At 33.3% G+C, this 15,091-nt stretch overlaps 1 protein-coding gene across 1 annotated transcript; it reads right to left on the bottom strand.

The window, feature by feature from the left end:
- Positions 1–4,745: 4,745 nt before the first annotated feature.
- On the bottom strand, positions 4,746–5,988 carry LOC105803645 (protein ALTERED XYLOGLUCAN 9). The gene has a single exon (XM_012635948.2). The coding sequence runs from the start codon at positions 5,986–5,988 to the stop codon at positions 4,867–4,869; it is 1,122 nt and encodes a 373-aa protein (XP_012491402.2). The 3' UTR covers positions 4,746–4,866.
- Positions 5,989–15,091: the final 9,103 nt, after the last annotated feature.

The raw sequence follows: 15,091 nt of genomic DNA, 5'->3' as shown, positions 1-15,091 counted from the left end.
ACATAACTCATCGGATCCAGACGGAGTTTCTGACAAGTTGCAATAACATGAGCGCATGGATAACGAAGTACATCAAACTTCCCACAGTCGCAAGTCCTCTTTCGTAAATGTACACGATATTGCCCACCAACAACACATTGGTGCGGTTTGTCAAACTCCGTCACGCGAAATCATAAATTGTCTCGATCGTGACACACTGTGTGCATGATGTTTTCCCTCACCTTCGCATTGTTAATTTCTTAAACTACCTTACTGCACCATACATGGCCACCCTGCATCTGGCCTGCATAAGTTGCTCCTCACTTTGGAAATAGTGCCGCCAAACGAAAATCTGTCTCTCGCACAACTGATGTTATCGGTAGATGGCACGTTACTTTAAGAACAGAATTTATGCATTCTGTCAGGTTCGACGTCATATGGCCATATCGTAGGCCTCCGTCGTATGCTTGTGCCCACTGTTCGAAACGTATGTTACAAAGATAGTCCGCCCCTTCTCCGTTTTGGGATCGTAAAATTGCCAACATCACGTGAAAATAATCTTTATTTATTTCATACCCTGCCAATATAACTCAATATAAATGAATATTTTATACCACTTCCACCAATAAAACTAATTCAAATTGACAAACGAAATAATACAGTTATAGAGTAAATACCCATGTTGGTTATTTGTCGTCGTTCGCTCTTAGATGGATATTGCCTGTAGTAGTTTGAAGCAACGTGTCTTAGGCAATATCTATGGTGTGTGCGCTGCCACAAGCTTCCCTCTTTATCAAATGCAGCTAGTATACCGACGCCCCGATCTGAAATAACACAGATATCAGGTTGGGAACACAGATATCAGGTTGAGGGCACACATGCCTCCTTAACCTAGAGAGAAAGAAATCCCAGTCATCAGACGACTCCCCCGGTGTTATTGCAAATGCAATTGGAAGAATTCTCCTACTGCCATCCTGTGCCACTACAACCAATAGCCGATGAGTATACCTACCGAACATGAAGGTACCGTCAATTTGTACCAACAGCTTGCAGTATGGAAATGCATCTCGGCATTGCTTAAAGGTCCAAAATAGGCGTTTGAACACTTAGCATCCACGTAGCAATCGGCCGTTATAGTACGCATGTTCCGTTTCAAAGTCTGTGATGGCACCTGGGACGTATCTCTCTAGCACCTGATACCACTGCCATATTTCATTATATGAGGCGTCCCATCCACTATGCATCTTCTCCAACGCCTTTTGCTTAGCTATCCAAGCTTGCAATAAGAGGGCGTGTACCCTATTTGGCTATGGATATTGGCAATTATCACCGGCACTGAAGTCCTAGGATCTGCTTTTATCGTGGGCAGTATCAAGTTAGCCAACATAGCTGAATCCATTTTGGGATGATCTTGTGAAACACCTACAGAGGGAGTACATTAAATAATGCAACATTGCAAAATAAAATTATTATTCAGATACATTCAATACTATACCTGCAGCACATGTATGTGGACCTTTGTACTTTTTTATCTCCCACAACCCTGTCCTTTTCCTTAACGAGGCAACGATTTTCCATGAACATGTGCCGTTTTGCACCGCACACTTCGCCTCAAACTTATCAAATTTTTATTTAACGACGTGGTAATTAACGCCGTTTTTGATGCTATGCTATTTCAGAGCACCAATAAAACTATCCTTTTGGTAAACTGATTACCAACTTCAAGTTCACCGAAATCTACCGTCGAACTTGTACGATCGCGCAACCTGTATGGTAGATCTGGAAACTCTAACGCATCATTTACTGACAGATCGACATTATGCATGTGGGCTGGAGGTGAGTATGCTCTGAATCGTGGATTTTCTTCATCATCTGAACTCCTTTCACCATCTTCACCTTCTGTTGGAATAGGCTTCAGTTAAGAAAATAATCCCACCTCTGCACCATCCGGCCCGGGCTCTTGAGGTGGATCAACATTGGAGTCATCATCTAACCCACAATCATCTGCAGCGTACGACGTCCCCTCACCGGTTGACGTCGTAGGTAGTACGTCATCCCTTCTTCTGGGCATTTGATAACGTCCCTAATTGGATGTAGACTGCCATCCACTAAAACTTGATGTAGTTCCCCAGTACGTATTTCCAGCATCAAACGTCGAGCCACCGACGTACATGTCCCATCCACCGACAGAGTGTCTTGCGAGAGATGTACATTCGACACCGCTACTGAATATGGGCTGTTCCGTATTTTGTAACCCGCTAACCAAGTGTCGGCAATGGGTCGTGTATACATCTCGAACATCGGACGGAAGTACATCAGTTGGCGACGTAAATTGTACATATAACTCAATATAAGTTGCTCCGCTAGCAAGATGAGTCTGCACCATTGCCTCCAAGCTACGGGCACCTTTTATGTCGAACAAGTCATATGTCACCGGATCAACACAAGAACAAAATCGATACGTGATTGACAGAACTTTCATTGGCGTCGTTCCGAAGATTTTACGCCTAATTCTTTTACGAAGTTCTGTCAAATCTATGTTCTGGTTAAATGACAGTCGCACCGTATTCTCCGACAAAAAAACAACACCATTCTCGGTGTGGCAAACCTCACAATCGTAGTAAATAACAGTACTAATACGTTCACTCATTTTGAAACTCTAACTTTCTTAGCCTCTCTAAAATGTTTCTGCTATGACTTATGCATTCTAAGAACATTTTCTGCCTAATTTATAGCCTCAGCTCAAACTTGCTACTTAGCAAAATTGCGTCCACGAAGGCGCGATTTCACACTTTCTTCTCAAATAGCATCCTGGTAAAAGCGATTTTATACTATTTGCTCAGAAACGTCAAAAAAATTATTTCTTACATGACCAACTGTAGCGAAATCGCGTCCACGATGGCACGATTTCACAATTTCTTCTCAAATAGCATCCTGGTAGAAGCAATTTTATACTATTTGCTCTGAAACGTCAAAAAAATTATTTCTTACATGACCTACTGTAGCGAAATCACGTTCACGAGGGAGCGATTTCACAATTTCTTCTCAAATAGCATCCTGGTAGAAGTGATTTTATACTATTTGACCAGAAACGTCAATTCGAAATAATTTATTCCGAGACCTAAAAACCCTAAAAAGCCTGCACCCTAAACCCTAAAAGCCAGAAAAACCAAACGTGAAAACAACGTCAAAATGGACCATTCTGGTAAATAATCAAAAAATCGGCCCATTTCGATAAATTTAAAAAAAAAAGTCTTTTTTTTGATAAATTAGCCCGAATATTCAATCAAATAAAATAAGGCAGGTTAATAAAATTATATTTTTATTTCGCCTCGTTGTCCCCCACCCCCACCCCTCCCTTTTGTCTTTTTGTGATTTGAGTATTGGATTGCATCTCGGATCTTTTTTTTTTCTCCTTTGGAGGATGATGCCTCGGATCTTTACAATTAGCTATTACTTCCTTGGAGACATCGACAGAAATAACTCCCAAATTGAGCCTTTTAGGCTTGGTCGATTTATCATCTAAAAATAAATTATTTTCGTCCTTTTTGTTTAAACAAGACCAACTCCAGAAAAGAACCACGCATCTATATGTACAGGTACTGATGTAGAAACAACGCAAATATGACCCCCTTTTTTTCTCTTTTAACTTTCGGATATTTAATTGAAAGGGGATTACTATTCCCTACCGCATGCAAGCATTCATTACACAAGATGGAAAATCTCTAATCAACGTCCATTGGTTCATATATGACTGGTGAGCGTACAAATTTATGCTTTCATTGTCATACATGTCGTCTGCAGAACTAAAACAATAAAACTTGCTTGACGGGATGCCAGACCTTGTCTCTGCCAACTCTGCCGAACAGCCGAAGTAGCAGAGGCAATGACTACCCTACCGTGTGCTCAACTTATTTTGTCTATTTGACTGAATATCAGAATATATTGGCGAACGAACAGGATATTCGTTACTCTCTTTGTTATTTCTTGCATGCATCATTCTATTTTACCGGTCGGGAAGCAAATAAAACTGCAAGTCTCTAGGAATATTATATTTGGTTGTCTAAATGACTGGACGGCTCCTTCTCCGCAAAACCTTTTTACTCTTTTTGATTTGTTGCGGCCTTTTATGTATGTATGTATGAGACACACACACACTAACAAGAAAAGACCCTCCCCATCTATCAACATTCCTTTTGAAAATGCCATACAAACTAAAAAAGTGCCAATTCAGAAAAGCTATGCCATTAAAACATACCGGAGGATATCACAGAGTTCACTGCTGCTATTATATATTTCAAAAAATAAAAAAGATGTATCCAAATATTACACAATTGTCAAGTTAGGTCACAACAAAATTGAGTGTGAATCATACTGTGTCATCAAACTATACCATACAAGCATGTGAAATATCTGAAAAGAAAACAGTAATTAAAAAAAAAACCTCCAATATACACAGAAAGTTTACTAGTGTGTTTAATCTAGAGGCATGGGAAACCTTGGCAAGAATCAAAGATTCTAGATTGGCAAGTAGAAATGATCCTCACTAGCTCTCTCAAGGGCCAAATGCTTGTTAATCTTGCTGTAAGCCCATTAGTATATTTGTGGAAAGCTAACTAGTTTATCACAACCCATCGAATTACCAGGTACTCTCTTTTTTTCTAGGCTATGTCGCTTAACATTGTACTCACAATCCAGTGTTATAATACTATGGTTGCAATGAGGTCTTCAGTTCAAACTTAAGACGTGCATCTTGGGATGAAAAAGACATGAAAGACCTATGAGCGTTTCAAAAAGACGGTACCAAATTGTGAGCATGATGCTGTGCAACGCTGCGCGGGAAAATGAGGAATGAGAATACTTGATCGGTCAGCGGGTCGATACAATTTAGGAAAACAAAAACTGCTGGCGGCTTAAATGCCTGTGACGAGATTTAATAAGCAATGAATTAAGCATGATTTGAACAGCAGCTTCATAGATAGCTGTGTCATAATGCATGCCATCATAGGTACAATGCGCCCCACAATTCCAAGTCAAAGACTGGATGTCTAACAAGATCATAGGACCACCAGTTTGGCGCAATAGCCTACTCTCGCCGAGGGCTCTATCATAGGCATGCCACATTGCATCAATCATATGTACCCTCTTCTCGTGTGTATTCAACATCCCATTGATGAGCATCGGAAACCCGAGCCAAAACAAATGGGGTGGTGACTTAATGCCTAACTCGGTTGAAAATGGAAACAAAGAAACCAAGGAACTTTTTAACGTTTGCAAAACAAGTTCGTAATCTGATGGGTTGCTTACATGAAGCATATGCCATAGACCAGCCCCCATTACCATGACATCAGGGTATTTCATTTTAGTCTTGAAATCCGTCAACAAATGGGTTAAATTCAATACATAAGGTGCCCAAACGAAATCCAATTTCATACCGATTTCGTCAACTGAAATGCTGTAATTACTGTGCCTATTAAACAAAGCAGTTTTAACAGAATCCATGCGTTGGGGTCGGGAACCCAGAATCAAATTCAATAGAGAGAGGGTGAACAATCGAGCTTGCGAATCACCTGCGATCAACACCCAGGAGCCGTTTATCAAATGGGAAGCTTCGGGTTTAGACAACTTGTGGATGCGGCAAGCCTTGATCCTTTGGGTTTTGGACCAATCCCAGTGTTTTTCATAAAAATCGAAAGAGGAAGAGAGGTTTTGGGTGGCATTAAAACTTAGAAGAGAGGCGTTGGGCTTGACCTCCCAATGAATCCGGTGGATCAGATTCATGCAAGAAGATTTAGGGCGATGGAAGACGGCAACGGATGAAACGGAGGTAACGTAATCGGAAACGGAGGAAAAATAGGGAGTGAAATGGACGCAAACAGACAGAGTAATTAAAATGGCGCCGCTGAAAAGGAGCACGCTGTTTCGACTCAAATGCCATCCAGCCATTCCCAATGGAACCAACACCACGATGCACGCTGCCGCTGCTCCCAACATAAGTGCCATTAACATCATCATCGTTATCGTTATCATCATCATCGTCATCTTCTTCTTCTTCTTCTCCTTTTCATCCTTTTCTTTTGCATTCATCAAACGTAGACGTGGGCATTTCTCAACACTATAGAAATCGTAGGTTTTTTGTTTTTTCTTAATTTGTTTTAATGGTCACTAATTATTGTGTTGCGTTTACCACATCTTATTTCCCTTTTAATCTTAATTTTTTCCCCTTTTAATTAATTTATGATAAATTATTAAAATATTCACTTTTATTTGTTTTAGGTTATATTTTAATCATTTATATTTAAAATGTTACATTTTAATCACTTACGTTATCGTGTTGTAACATTTTAATCATTGATCATAGTAAAGTGACGTGACACGTTAAATCATTATTTCAAATGAAATTTTTAAGTTAAATTATAAATTAATCCCTATATTTTTTCATTTTAAACAATTTAAATTTTTCTTTTATTTTCTTTGAACTTTCCTTTTTTTCTTCTATTCTCTTTTCTTCTCCTCAAATTTCCTCCCTCCTCTATGTTTTTTAAAATAATTTTTCTATATTTTCCATTTGTTAAAATTAGTCATTGTACTTTTATTTTTAAAACACTTTAATTTTTATTTTTATTTCTTTATTTTATTTTTCTTCTTCTCCTTTATTTTCTCTCTTCTCATATTCTTCATTGCGAAATATAATCTTTACTTACCAAATGAACCAAGTCATTATTTCTTTCACATGATTCCTAAATTGAATTTCACTTAAAACCAAATATCAATCATTCTTAATCAATTTTTGATTTGAATATAACCTAATTTTGAAACTAAACTTGGATCTACCTAATCAATATGAAAAACCATAGCCTTAATCAAATCTAAATCTAAATTAAATTCTTTATATTTAAAACAAAATTTTTTCGTTTCCAAACTTTTATAAAATTGTGTAGAGTATTCATTTCCATTTCTTTTAATTTCTAATGAATAAAATTAAGCAAATGACAAAATTGATCTAAACCTTCTTGGATATTCCCAAACAAGCTTGATTGGAAGCCCGGCATGGATGAACCGAAGAGAGAAAGGGAGATGGAACCAAACTAATTTGGGTAAAGTTGAGGGTAAGTTTGTATTGTGGTCGTTTTAGACATTGAGAGTGTAGAGCTCGTTTGAAGAATCTGTGAAACAACGTAACTTTGAGAGGGAAAGAATGTTGTAGGTAAGATAGATAAGGTAGTCATAGGGGTTGGTTAGAAGGTTAAAGGGACGTGCTCGAGAAACTTTGTTGAGGGTGGATTGCCATAAGTCACGACTGGCGAGGTCTTCGAGTGAGGTGAGCTTATAGACTAGATCATTGAGAGATCCAAAGTGGTTAGTTAAAGCGATGATGGACGATGAGGGTCTGTAACTATGGGGTGATAATACGTGAAACAAGTTTTATTTTGGTTTTAGCTTTCACATTTTCTTTTTTCATAAACATAAAAAAATTTTAACAAATGGAAAATATAAAAAAGTATATTAAAAGAGACAGAGAAAGGATAAAAACAAAGGGAGAAGCAGGAGAGAATGGAAAATAAAGAAAAAAAAAGGAAAGTTAAAAGAACATAAAAAGAACAAAATTAAATTGCTCAAAACGAAAAAAAAATATAAGGACCAATTGTATCATTTAACCTAAAATTTTTGTGTGAAATAATTATTTAACGTGCCACATCAACTTATCATTACACCGTTAACGATAATTAACGACTCAGTGACTAAAATGTTACAACACGTTAACGTAAGTGACTAAAATGTAACATTTTAAACATAAGTGACTAAAATGTAATCTGAGGTAAACAAAAGTGACTATTTTGATAGTTTACCCTTAATTTATTACTTTAAAATAAAGATTAAAAGGCAATTCTCAATTAGAAGTTTAAGGATTAAGTACTAAAAAGGTGCCTAGAAAACAATTTAAAATTTAATTGAGCCCCTTGTAAAAAAGTGCAATCATTTAAATTCTTAATCGAAAGTTAATGATTAATTGAGTCTCTCGAATATGATTGTCCATCGAAGCCCCTAACAAACCATTTAGTATTGATGTGACGACTAACGTGGAAAAATGATGATGTAGTAGCTAATGTGACATTTGATGTGAAAAAATTCTGACATAACGGGCTTAAATGATCTTTAATTATTTTACAAAGGTTTAATTGCTTATTTATTTATTTTTAGGAAGACTTAATTGATTTTTAATTATTTAAGTCTAAAATCATTAAAATGTTATTTTTTTGGAAAATATAAATATTATAGGAAAACTATAAATATTATTAAATATTATAAAAATGTACGAAAATTATAAAACATTATTTATATGTTACGAAAAATATGCAAAATATTACATAAATAATTAAAATTATAGAAATTATAGAAAATTTTAAAAATAAAATTATATAAAAATTATAGAAGTTATATAAACTTACTAAAAGTATAAAAAGTTTTAAAAGTTTTAAAATATATAAAAAATTATACAAATTTTGCTATTTGGAAGATTGGGATTTGGTATTAATGGGGAGTTTGAAGTGTGATAATAATCAAACTTGTATGATGCATCGAGTAAGGGATCTAAGAGATAAAATTTTATTGTTTAGTTGCTTAAGGGTATAGCGATGCGTAATGATTTTAGTTGAGAAAAGGTGATGTGAGAGATGTTGATAATAATAAATTGAGGGATGATGTAACATAGCATGTGAAGGAAAATAAAAAGAGTAATAATTTTTAATTTTTTAAAAAATTAAAAAATTATAAAATTTTAGAAAATTGTAAAAATAGAAAGTTATAAAAATTACATAAGTTATTAAAATTGTTAAATATTATAAAATTTAAAATCATTGGCCCTTTTATAAATTTTATAAAATTTCAATCGTTTTATCATTTTTAATTTTTAAATCATCTCTAAATATCTCTTAGAATAATTTAAAAAATAAATCAAACCTTCAGTAAATAATTAAGAATTAACTAAACCCTTCACAGAAGTTTTTCAAGTCAAATGCCATGCCAATCGTCACAGCATCATTGTTTTACGTCAGCTACCATATTACCTACCATGTCAACATTTAACAATTCATTAGGGTTTTGATGAAAAATTATATTTTAGGGATTCAATTGATTATTACTTTTCGATTAATAATTTAATTAATTGCACGACAAAAATTCAATTGATGTTTTAATTATTTTCAATTCTTTTTATATAAGCCTAGATTTAAACAAAACATTAGAATTAAACCTATATAACTTTTTATTTTATTGAAGAATGCCCACAAAAGTTGGATCTATGGTTCATTTAGAATTAGCTTAGCCTATTTGATTTTACTATCAATAAATATTGATGTTACTTTAAAAATAAATTGTAATATAGACAAATGGCACCAACTCATCAATTATTATTTGATTTTTTGATCAAAGCAAAAGGCAATCAAGCAGCAATAGTAAAAAAAAAAAAAAGCAGAAGAATTTAAGAAACATTGAATTTTCATACATCCAATCAAAGATAAGTTGTAATCAAATCCAATAATTGCTGTAGTAGTTCGTGTAACTGGATGTGGGATGAACCAAATCTTTGTAGCAAAGACCATAAAAAGAATGTCTAGGATCTTACATAAAGACATTAGCCACTAGTGTAGTCGATGAATAGGGGTGATCTTTCGATTGAATCGAATCGAATCGAATAAAATTTTTTTGAGTTAATCAAATTTTCGAATATCATTTTATTATCCTAACTTTATTTGAAGTTTTATTGAATCGAGTGAGATAAAATTCGAATCGAATCGAATATATTTGTTCGAGTTAAAGTTTAATAAAAAATTAGTGTTGTTTATTTTTATGTAATTTTCTAAAAAATAATTTTATTTAAAGTTTTTAAACATGATCATACAACAAAAATTGAAGTAAATAAGTGAATAAATAAAAGCAACACAACATCATCAACCCAAATAAACAATATGATTCCAAATAAACAACAAAAATAATACAAAAGATTATAATAAAAAACATAAGTAAAAGTCCAAGTAAATAGCATAAGTTGAAATAAACAACAACATTATAATAATAAATAAAAACATAAGCAAAAGTCCAAAATACAATAGAAACCTACACCAAAAGAACACAACAAAAGTCCAATTAACCAATAACAAACCAAACCAAACTAATAACAATAACACGTCAGTTCAAGAACTATTATATAAACGTTTAACCTTTTTCTTCTGCTTCAAACACCGTTGATAATCTTGAAACATCTAGTAAAAGTATTGAATGAGTTAGTTAAATAATAAAAAATTTTGCAAAAATAAATTAAATAAACATTTAACTTTATAAACTAATGCTAAGTATGTTACCTTCTTGATTTTCGGGTATTTTGGATAAGTCTAGCAAATTTAAAAACAAAAGTGTTAGTTAAATTATGGGAATGCTTACTAATATAAAGAATACAAAAGCTTATTTTATAAATTAAAATTTATATATTACCATATTCCATTGTTTGAAGTTCATCAAAATAATCTTCAAGATTGATGACACCATTAGATTTCCGAAGCCAATCTTGTGTGCAAACCAAAGCTTCGACCATGACAGGAGTTAGAGAACTTCTAACACTATCGAGAACACGTCCACCCGTGCTAAATGCACTTTCCGAGGCAACTGTTGAGATGGGAATAACAAGAATATCTCGAGCCATTTGTGCAAGAATAGGGAATCTAGGACTGTTCATTTTCCACCACAATAGTAAATCAAATGAACTTGAATCATTTACTTCTTCATCCTCATCCAAATATCTATCCAACTCAGATTTGCTTTCTAATCCAACTTGTTTCTTCTTCTTAAGGTATTTTTGTTTGGCCAAGCCCGTTTTCATTTCTGACTGATCTATTTCCATTGAATTGCAATGATTTGTCGAATAACTAGATCTAGCTTCAAACAATTCAATTCTTTCGGCATTAGAAGAATACTCATTGAACAAGCAATGCAAATCTTTATCAATCATTTTCATAATGTCATTAGCAACATTAGGAAAAAGCAAGTTGACCCCAAAGTCCAAAAAACTGATTTTACATCGCGGATCAAAGATGACCGCTAAGTAAACTAGCATGTTGATATTGTTTCCTTCACCCCAATACTTATTATATTTCTCTCTCATTTTGCAAGTCATAGAAATTATGTCTAGATCTCCACACTCTTGCCACCCATCAAAAAGACAATGCACATCCGTCAATACTTCAAAAAGTGAATGAGAGGTAACATGCAAAGATCCAGACACCTTCAATGTAAGATGATAAAAAGGCTCTAATACTTTTATAATTCTTCGAACAATTTCTCAATCATCAAATGTAGGAACTCTATCTCCAGCAGTAAGGTCAAGAAAAAAATTATGGTCATCACGTATGTATGATTCAAATGCATGCTCATATTTTTCGCCCACCTTTAACATCATATATGTTGAGTTCCATCTAATAGGCACATCTAAACACAATTGAGCCTTACTATCTATCATTTCTTCTTTTACCCATTGGTTGAATTTTTTCCAACCTCGATGGTGATGCTCTTATATACCTCATAGCACCTCTAACTCGATCCACAGACACAGAAGCATCCTTAATACCGTATTTCACAATGAGATTAAGAATGTGTGCAACACATCTCATATGAATAAATTTTTCATTTACAACAGAAGCATTTCGATGATTCAATTTCTTTCTCAAATATTCAATGGCAACACTATTGGCAGATGCATTATCAACTGTAATAGTGAAGACCCTCTCAATCCCCCAATCTCGAAGACATTTTTCAATGGTTTGACCTATGCTTTCACCTCTATGAGCGGATATTGGGCAAAAATTTATAATTTTTTTTTGCAACCTCCACTCATCATCCACCCAATGTGCTGTTAAAACCATATAAGATATCATTTGCAATGAAGTCCAAGTGTCTGTCGTCAAACAAACTCTACTTATATCTTTTTCAAAACAATTCTTCATCACGCTCTTCATGGAGTTAAATAAATCAAGACAATCCCTTCTAATTGTCCAATGAGATGGAAGACTAAACCGTGGGCATGCAATAGAAAGAAAGTATTTGAAACCCTCTCCCTCTACAATTTTAAAAGGTAGTTCATCCATAATTATCATACGAACCAATGCTTTTCTAACAGCATCTTTATCAAACACCCAAGTTGATAAATTTGTTGTTTCTTGGCTAACCTTCACAAATGTTAATTCTGATTGCTTCAGATTAGAAGTATTGCCTCGAGGTCTTTTCGGGCATGCTTTCAAATGGTTATTCAAATTCGTTGTAGAACCCGAACTTGATTCCATTGTGTAAGTAACATCACATGTATTGTACATTGCTCTCTTCTCCCCCTCTTCAGTCACAAATTTGGTAAAACGGTTCCAACAAGCTGCCCTTGGAATAATATTTTTTTGAACATTTTCCTTGATTGTTGTTTGATCATTTCTACTTGGGGAAGAATTTTGTGAACTTTGAGTTGAACCATCTCGCTTTGGATCACTCATCTACAAGTAAACATTTGTTGCAATCAGTAACCATGACCAAAAATTGGTTTAAAATCGAACTTAATAAATCAAACTTAAATTTTTTTAAGAGCATAATAATACAACAAAAGTATGGTAAGATAGGATGAGCATAAAAAACAACTTTATGGCATTGAAGGAGTTAAGGTACAGCAGCAACAACCAACAGATTAAAAAAAGTTGTAAAAAAATCACTTATTTTTAATAGAAAATCATTTATTAGTTTATATATAAATTAAAAAATCATAATGCCCAAGTGATTTAGATCCATAAAATATGGTGGTAAGCCATGTAACTTGACTTTAACGAATAGTAAAACTTTAAAAACAATTTAAATATTTTTATTAGTTATATCGATCCATAAAATAGGGATGGTCACTGGTCAATCATGTATGTAACTTAATTTGAAAGGAGAGTAGATTTTCTCTCTCTAAATTAGTTTAAGATATTCATAAATTTTAATGAAAATATTTTATTAATTCGGTTTACAAAATACGAAAATAAAAAAATATTTTATTAATTATGATACTATACCAGCAATAAATTGTGGACATTTATGTTGCATTTATATTATTTTATAAAATTAATTAGTATAATAGAACCCCAACCCCTTATTGAATTTTACAGCTATTATTTTGAAGAAAGATCAAGAAGTACAACCAAGCACCAGTGATTTTGAAGAATTAATACTATTGAAAAAGGGAAGTTTGAATGTTACCTGTACGGCTCAAATCAGTTGCTTTAGAAAGATACGCAGAGCTCAAATCAAGGTACTGCAACTGCAAGGAAGAAAGTCTAGAAAGGCAGAAACCCATTGAAGACCTTGACCGTAAATAAATACAGTGTAAGGAAAAGAATAAAAGTTAACATACCTTTGAAATTCCAAGGTAGAAGACGATGTAGAACAGTAGAAGCACCGCTCTAAGCCTCTAACATCTAATTCTGGAATTGGGTGAAGCCTTCAGCCGTAGAGGACCGGAGGTGGATTGGTAGTGGTGGTCCGGTGGAGGTGAAGATTTTCGAATTGGGATAAAAAGGGGGGAGGGAGGGCACGGGCTTAGTTAGGGATTTTGGAAGTGGTTTTATTTTAAATGTACTGTGTTTTAACTTTTAACTTTTAAAAATAAAAAATATATGTATTGTATTTTAAAAATAAAGAATATAGTTTATATTCGGTTTATTCGAATTATTCAAATTCGAAAATTCAACTCGAAATTCAAAAAAAAATTGAATTGATTCGATTAACTCGATTCGAATAATTCGAAATTCGAAATTTTTTTCAATTTTTTTGAATCGAATCGAATTTTGCTCACCCCTATCGATGAATAAAAATTATAGATCTCTCATTAATTGTATTATAAATTTCACCAGAGTTAAATTCAATTGATAATTATATATATCATAAGTTTATTGGGAGTAAAGTTTTATTTTTGGTTTTATATGTCCATGGCATAATTCTTATAAGTAATAAATTAACTCTTGATCAATGTCTCAAGAATGACTTTAAGATTAAAAATGCAAAAGATTTCCTATGTTTAGAATCTAATGTATGCTCAAGTTTATACATATATGAATATTGCGTGCATTGTTGGATGTTGTGCAGATATTTGAACAATTCATGTATGGATAATTAAAAAGTAGCAAAATAATTCATACGCTATTTTTAGAAAAATAAAATATTATATGCTCATATATCAAAAGTCTGATAGGTAAGAGATCATCAAGTATACATATTCTAGTTTTGATGGAATATTGATGCAAAATGTTGTTAATAAGGTGCAAATTATGACAATAAATGACAATCATTTATTTCAATAACAATAAGAGCACAGCAAAGTCAAAACACATATTTTAAATTCATGGTTGTTAAAGTAAGAGTTTAGAGTAGTCAGGTGTCTATAAAGCATATTAAAACAAACTCCATGAGTGTGGACTTGCTTACTAAAGGGCTATCACCCAATGGTTTTTTATGTGCACATTGCTTATATGAGTGTAATGTCATTTTAGGATATTCAATTTTTGTGGGAGTTTGTAATTTTAAATGTTTTTCTATTATAGACACTTTTTTAGTTATTTTAGTTCGAGGTTATTTTCTACAAAAATAAGATTTATTTGGTTTATTCACACTTTGACTTTGGTAAAATTTGATCTTACTAAGGATTAAAGAGGATCAATTGGAAGTAGACATGTTTAGATCACATTGTATGTAATTTTCACGCTACACATCCATACTTGATCTATGTTATTTGGTTATGTTAATACATCGATAAAAAGGATTTATTTATGACATATGTAACTAAATTAGCGTTGATTCTATGCCAATATAATTAATGGATGAGATTGTTTGAAATATATTTTAGTTATGATGGTAAAGTTTTGAGCTCATAAGCTTATATAATGGCATATAATTATAAAGTAATTAGTATTATATGAGTGGTCCAAGTGGTAGATTGTTGGATAATATGGGCATCGCATATATATAATAAGAAAATTACATGTTTTATTTACCATATTAAAATATTAGCCCAAATTAAAAGTGATCTAATAAGATTAAGGCTTGTTAG

The sequence above is a fragment of the Gossypium raimondii genome, chromosome 11 (genome assembly GCF_025698545.1).
Source record: "Gossypium raimondii isolate GPD5lz chromosome 11, ASM2569854v1, whole genome shotgun sequence".
NCBI lineage: Eukaryota > Viridiplantae > Streptophyta > Magnoliopsida > Malvales > Malvaceae > Gossypium > Gossypium raimondii.
Note: the sequence above shows the minus strand (reverse complement) of the source record. Positions and strands in the feature narration are given on the sequence as shown.

Coding starts and splice junctions, on each gene's coding strand:
- LOC105803645 (XM_012635948.2), bottom strand. CDS start 5,988: ATGTTAATGGCACTTATGTTGGGAGCAGCGGCAGCGTGCATCGTGGTG.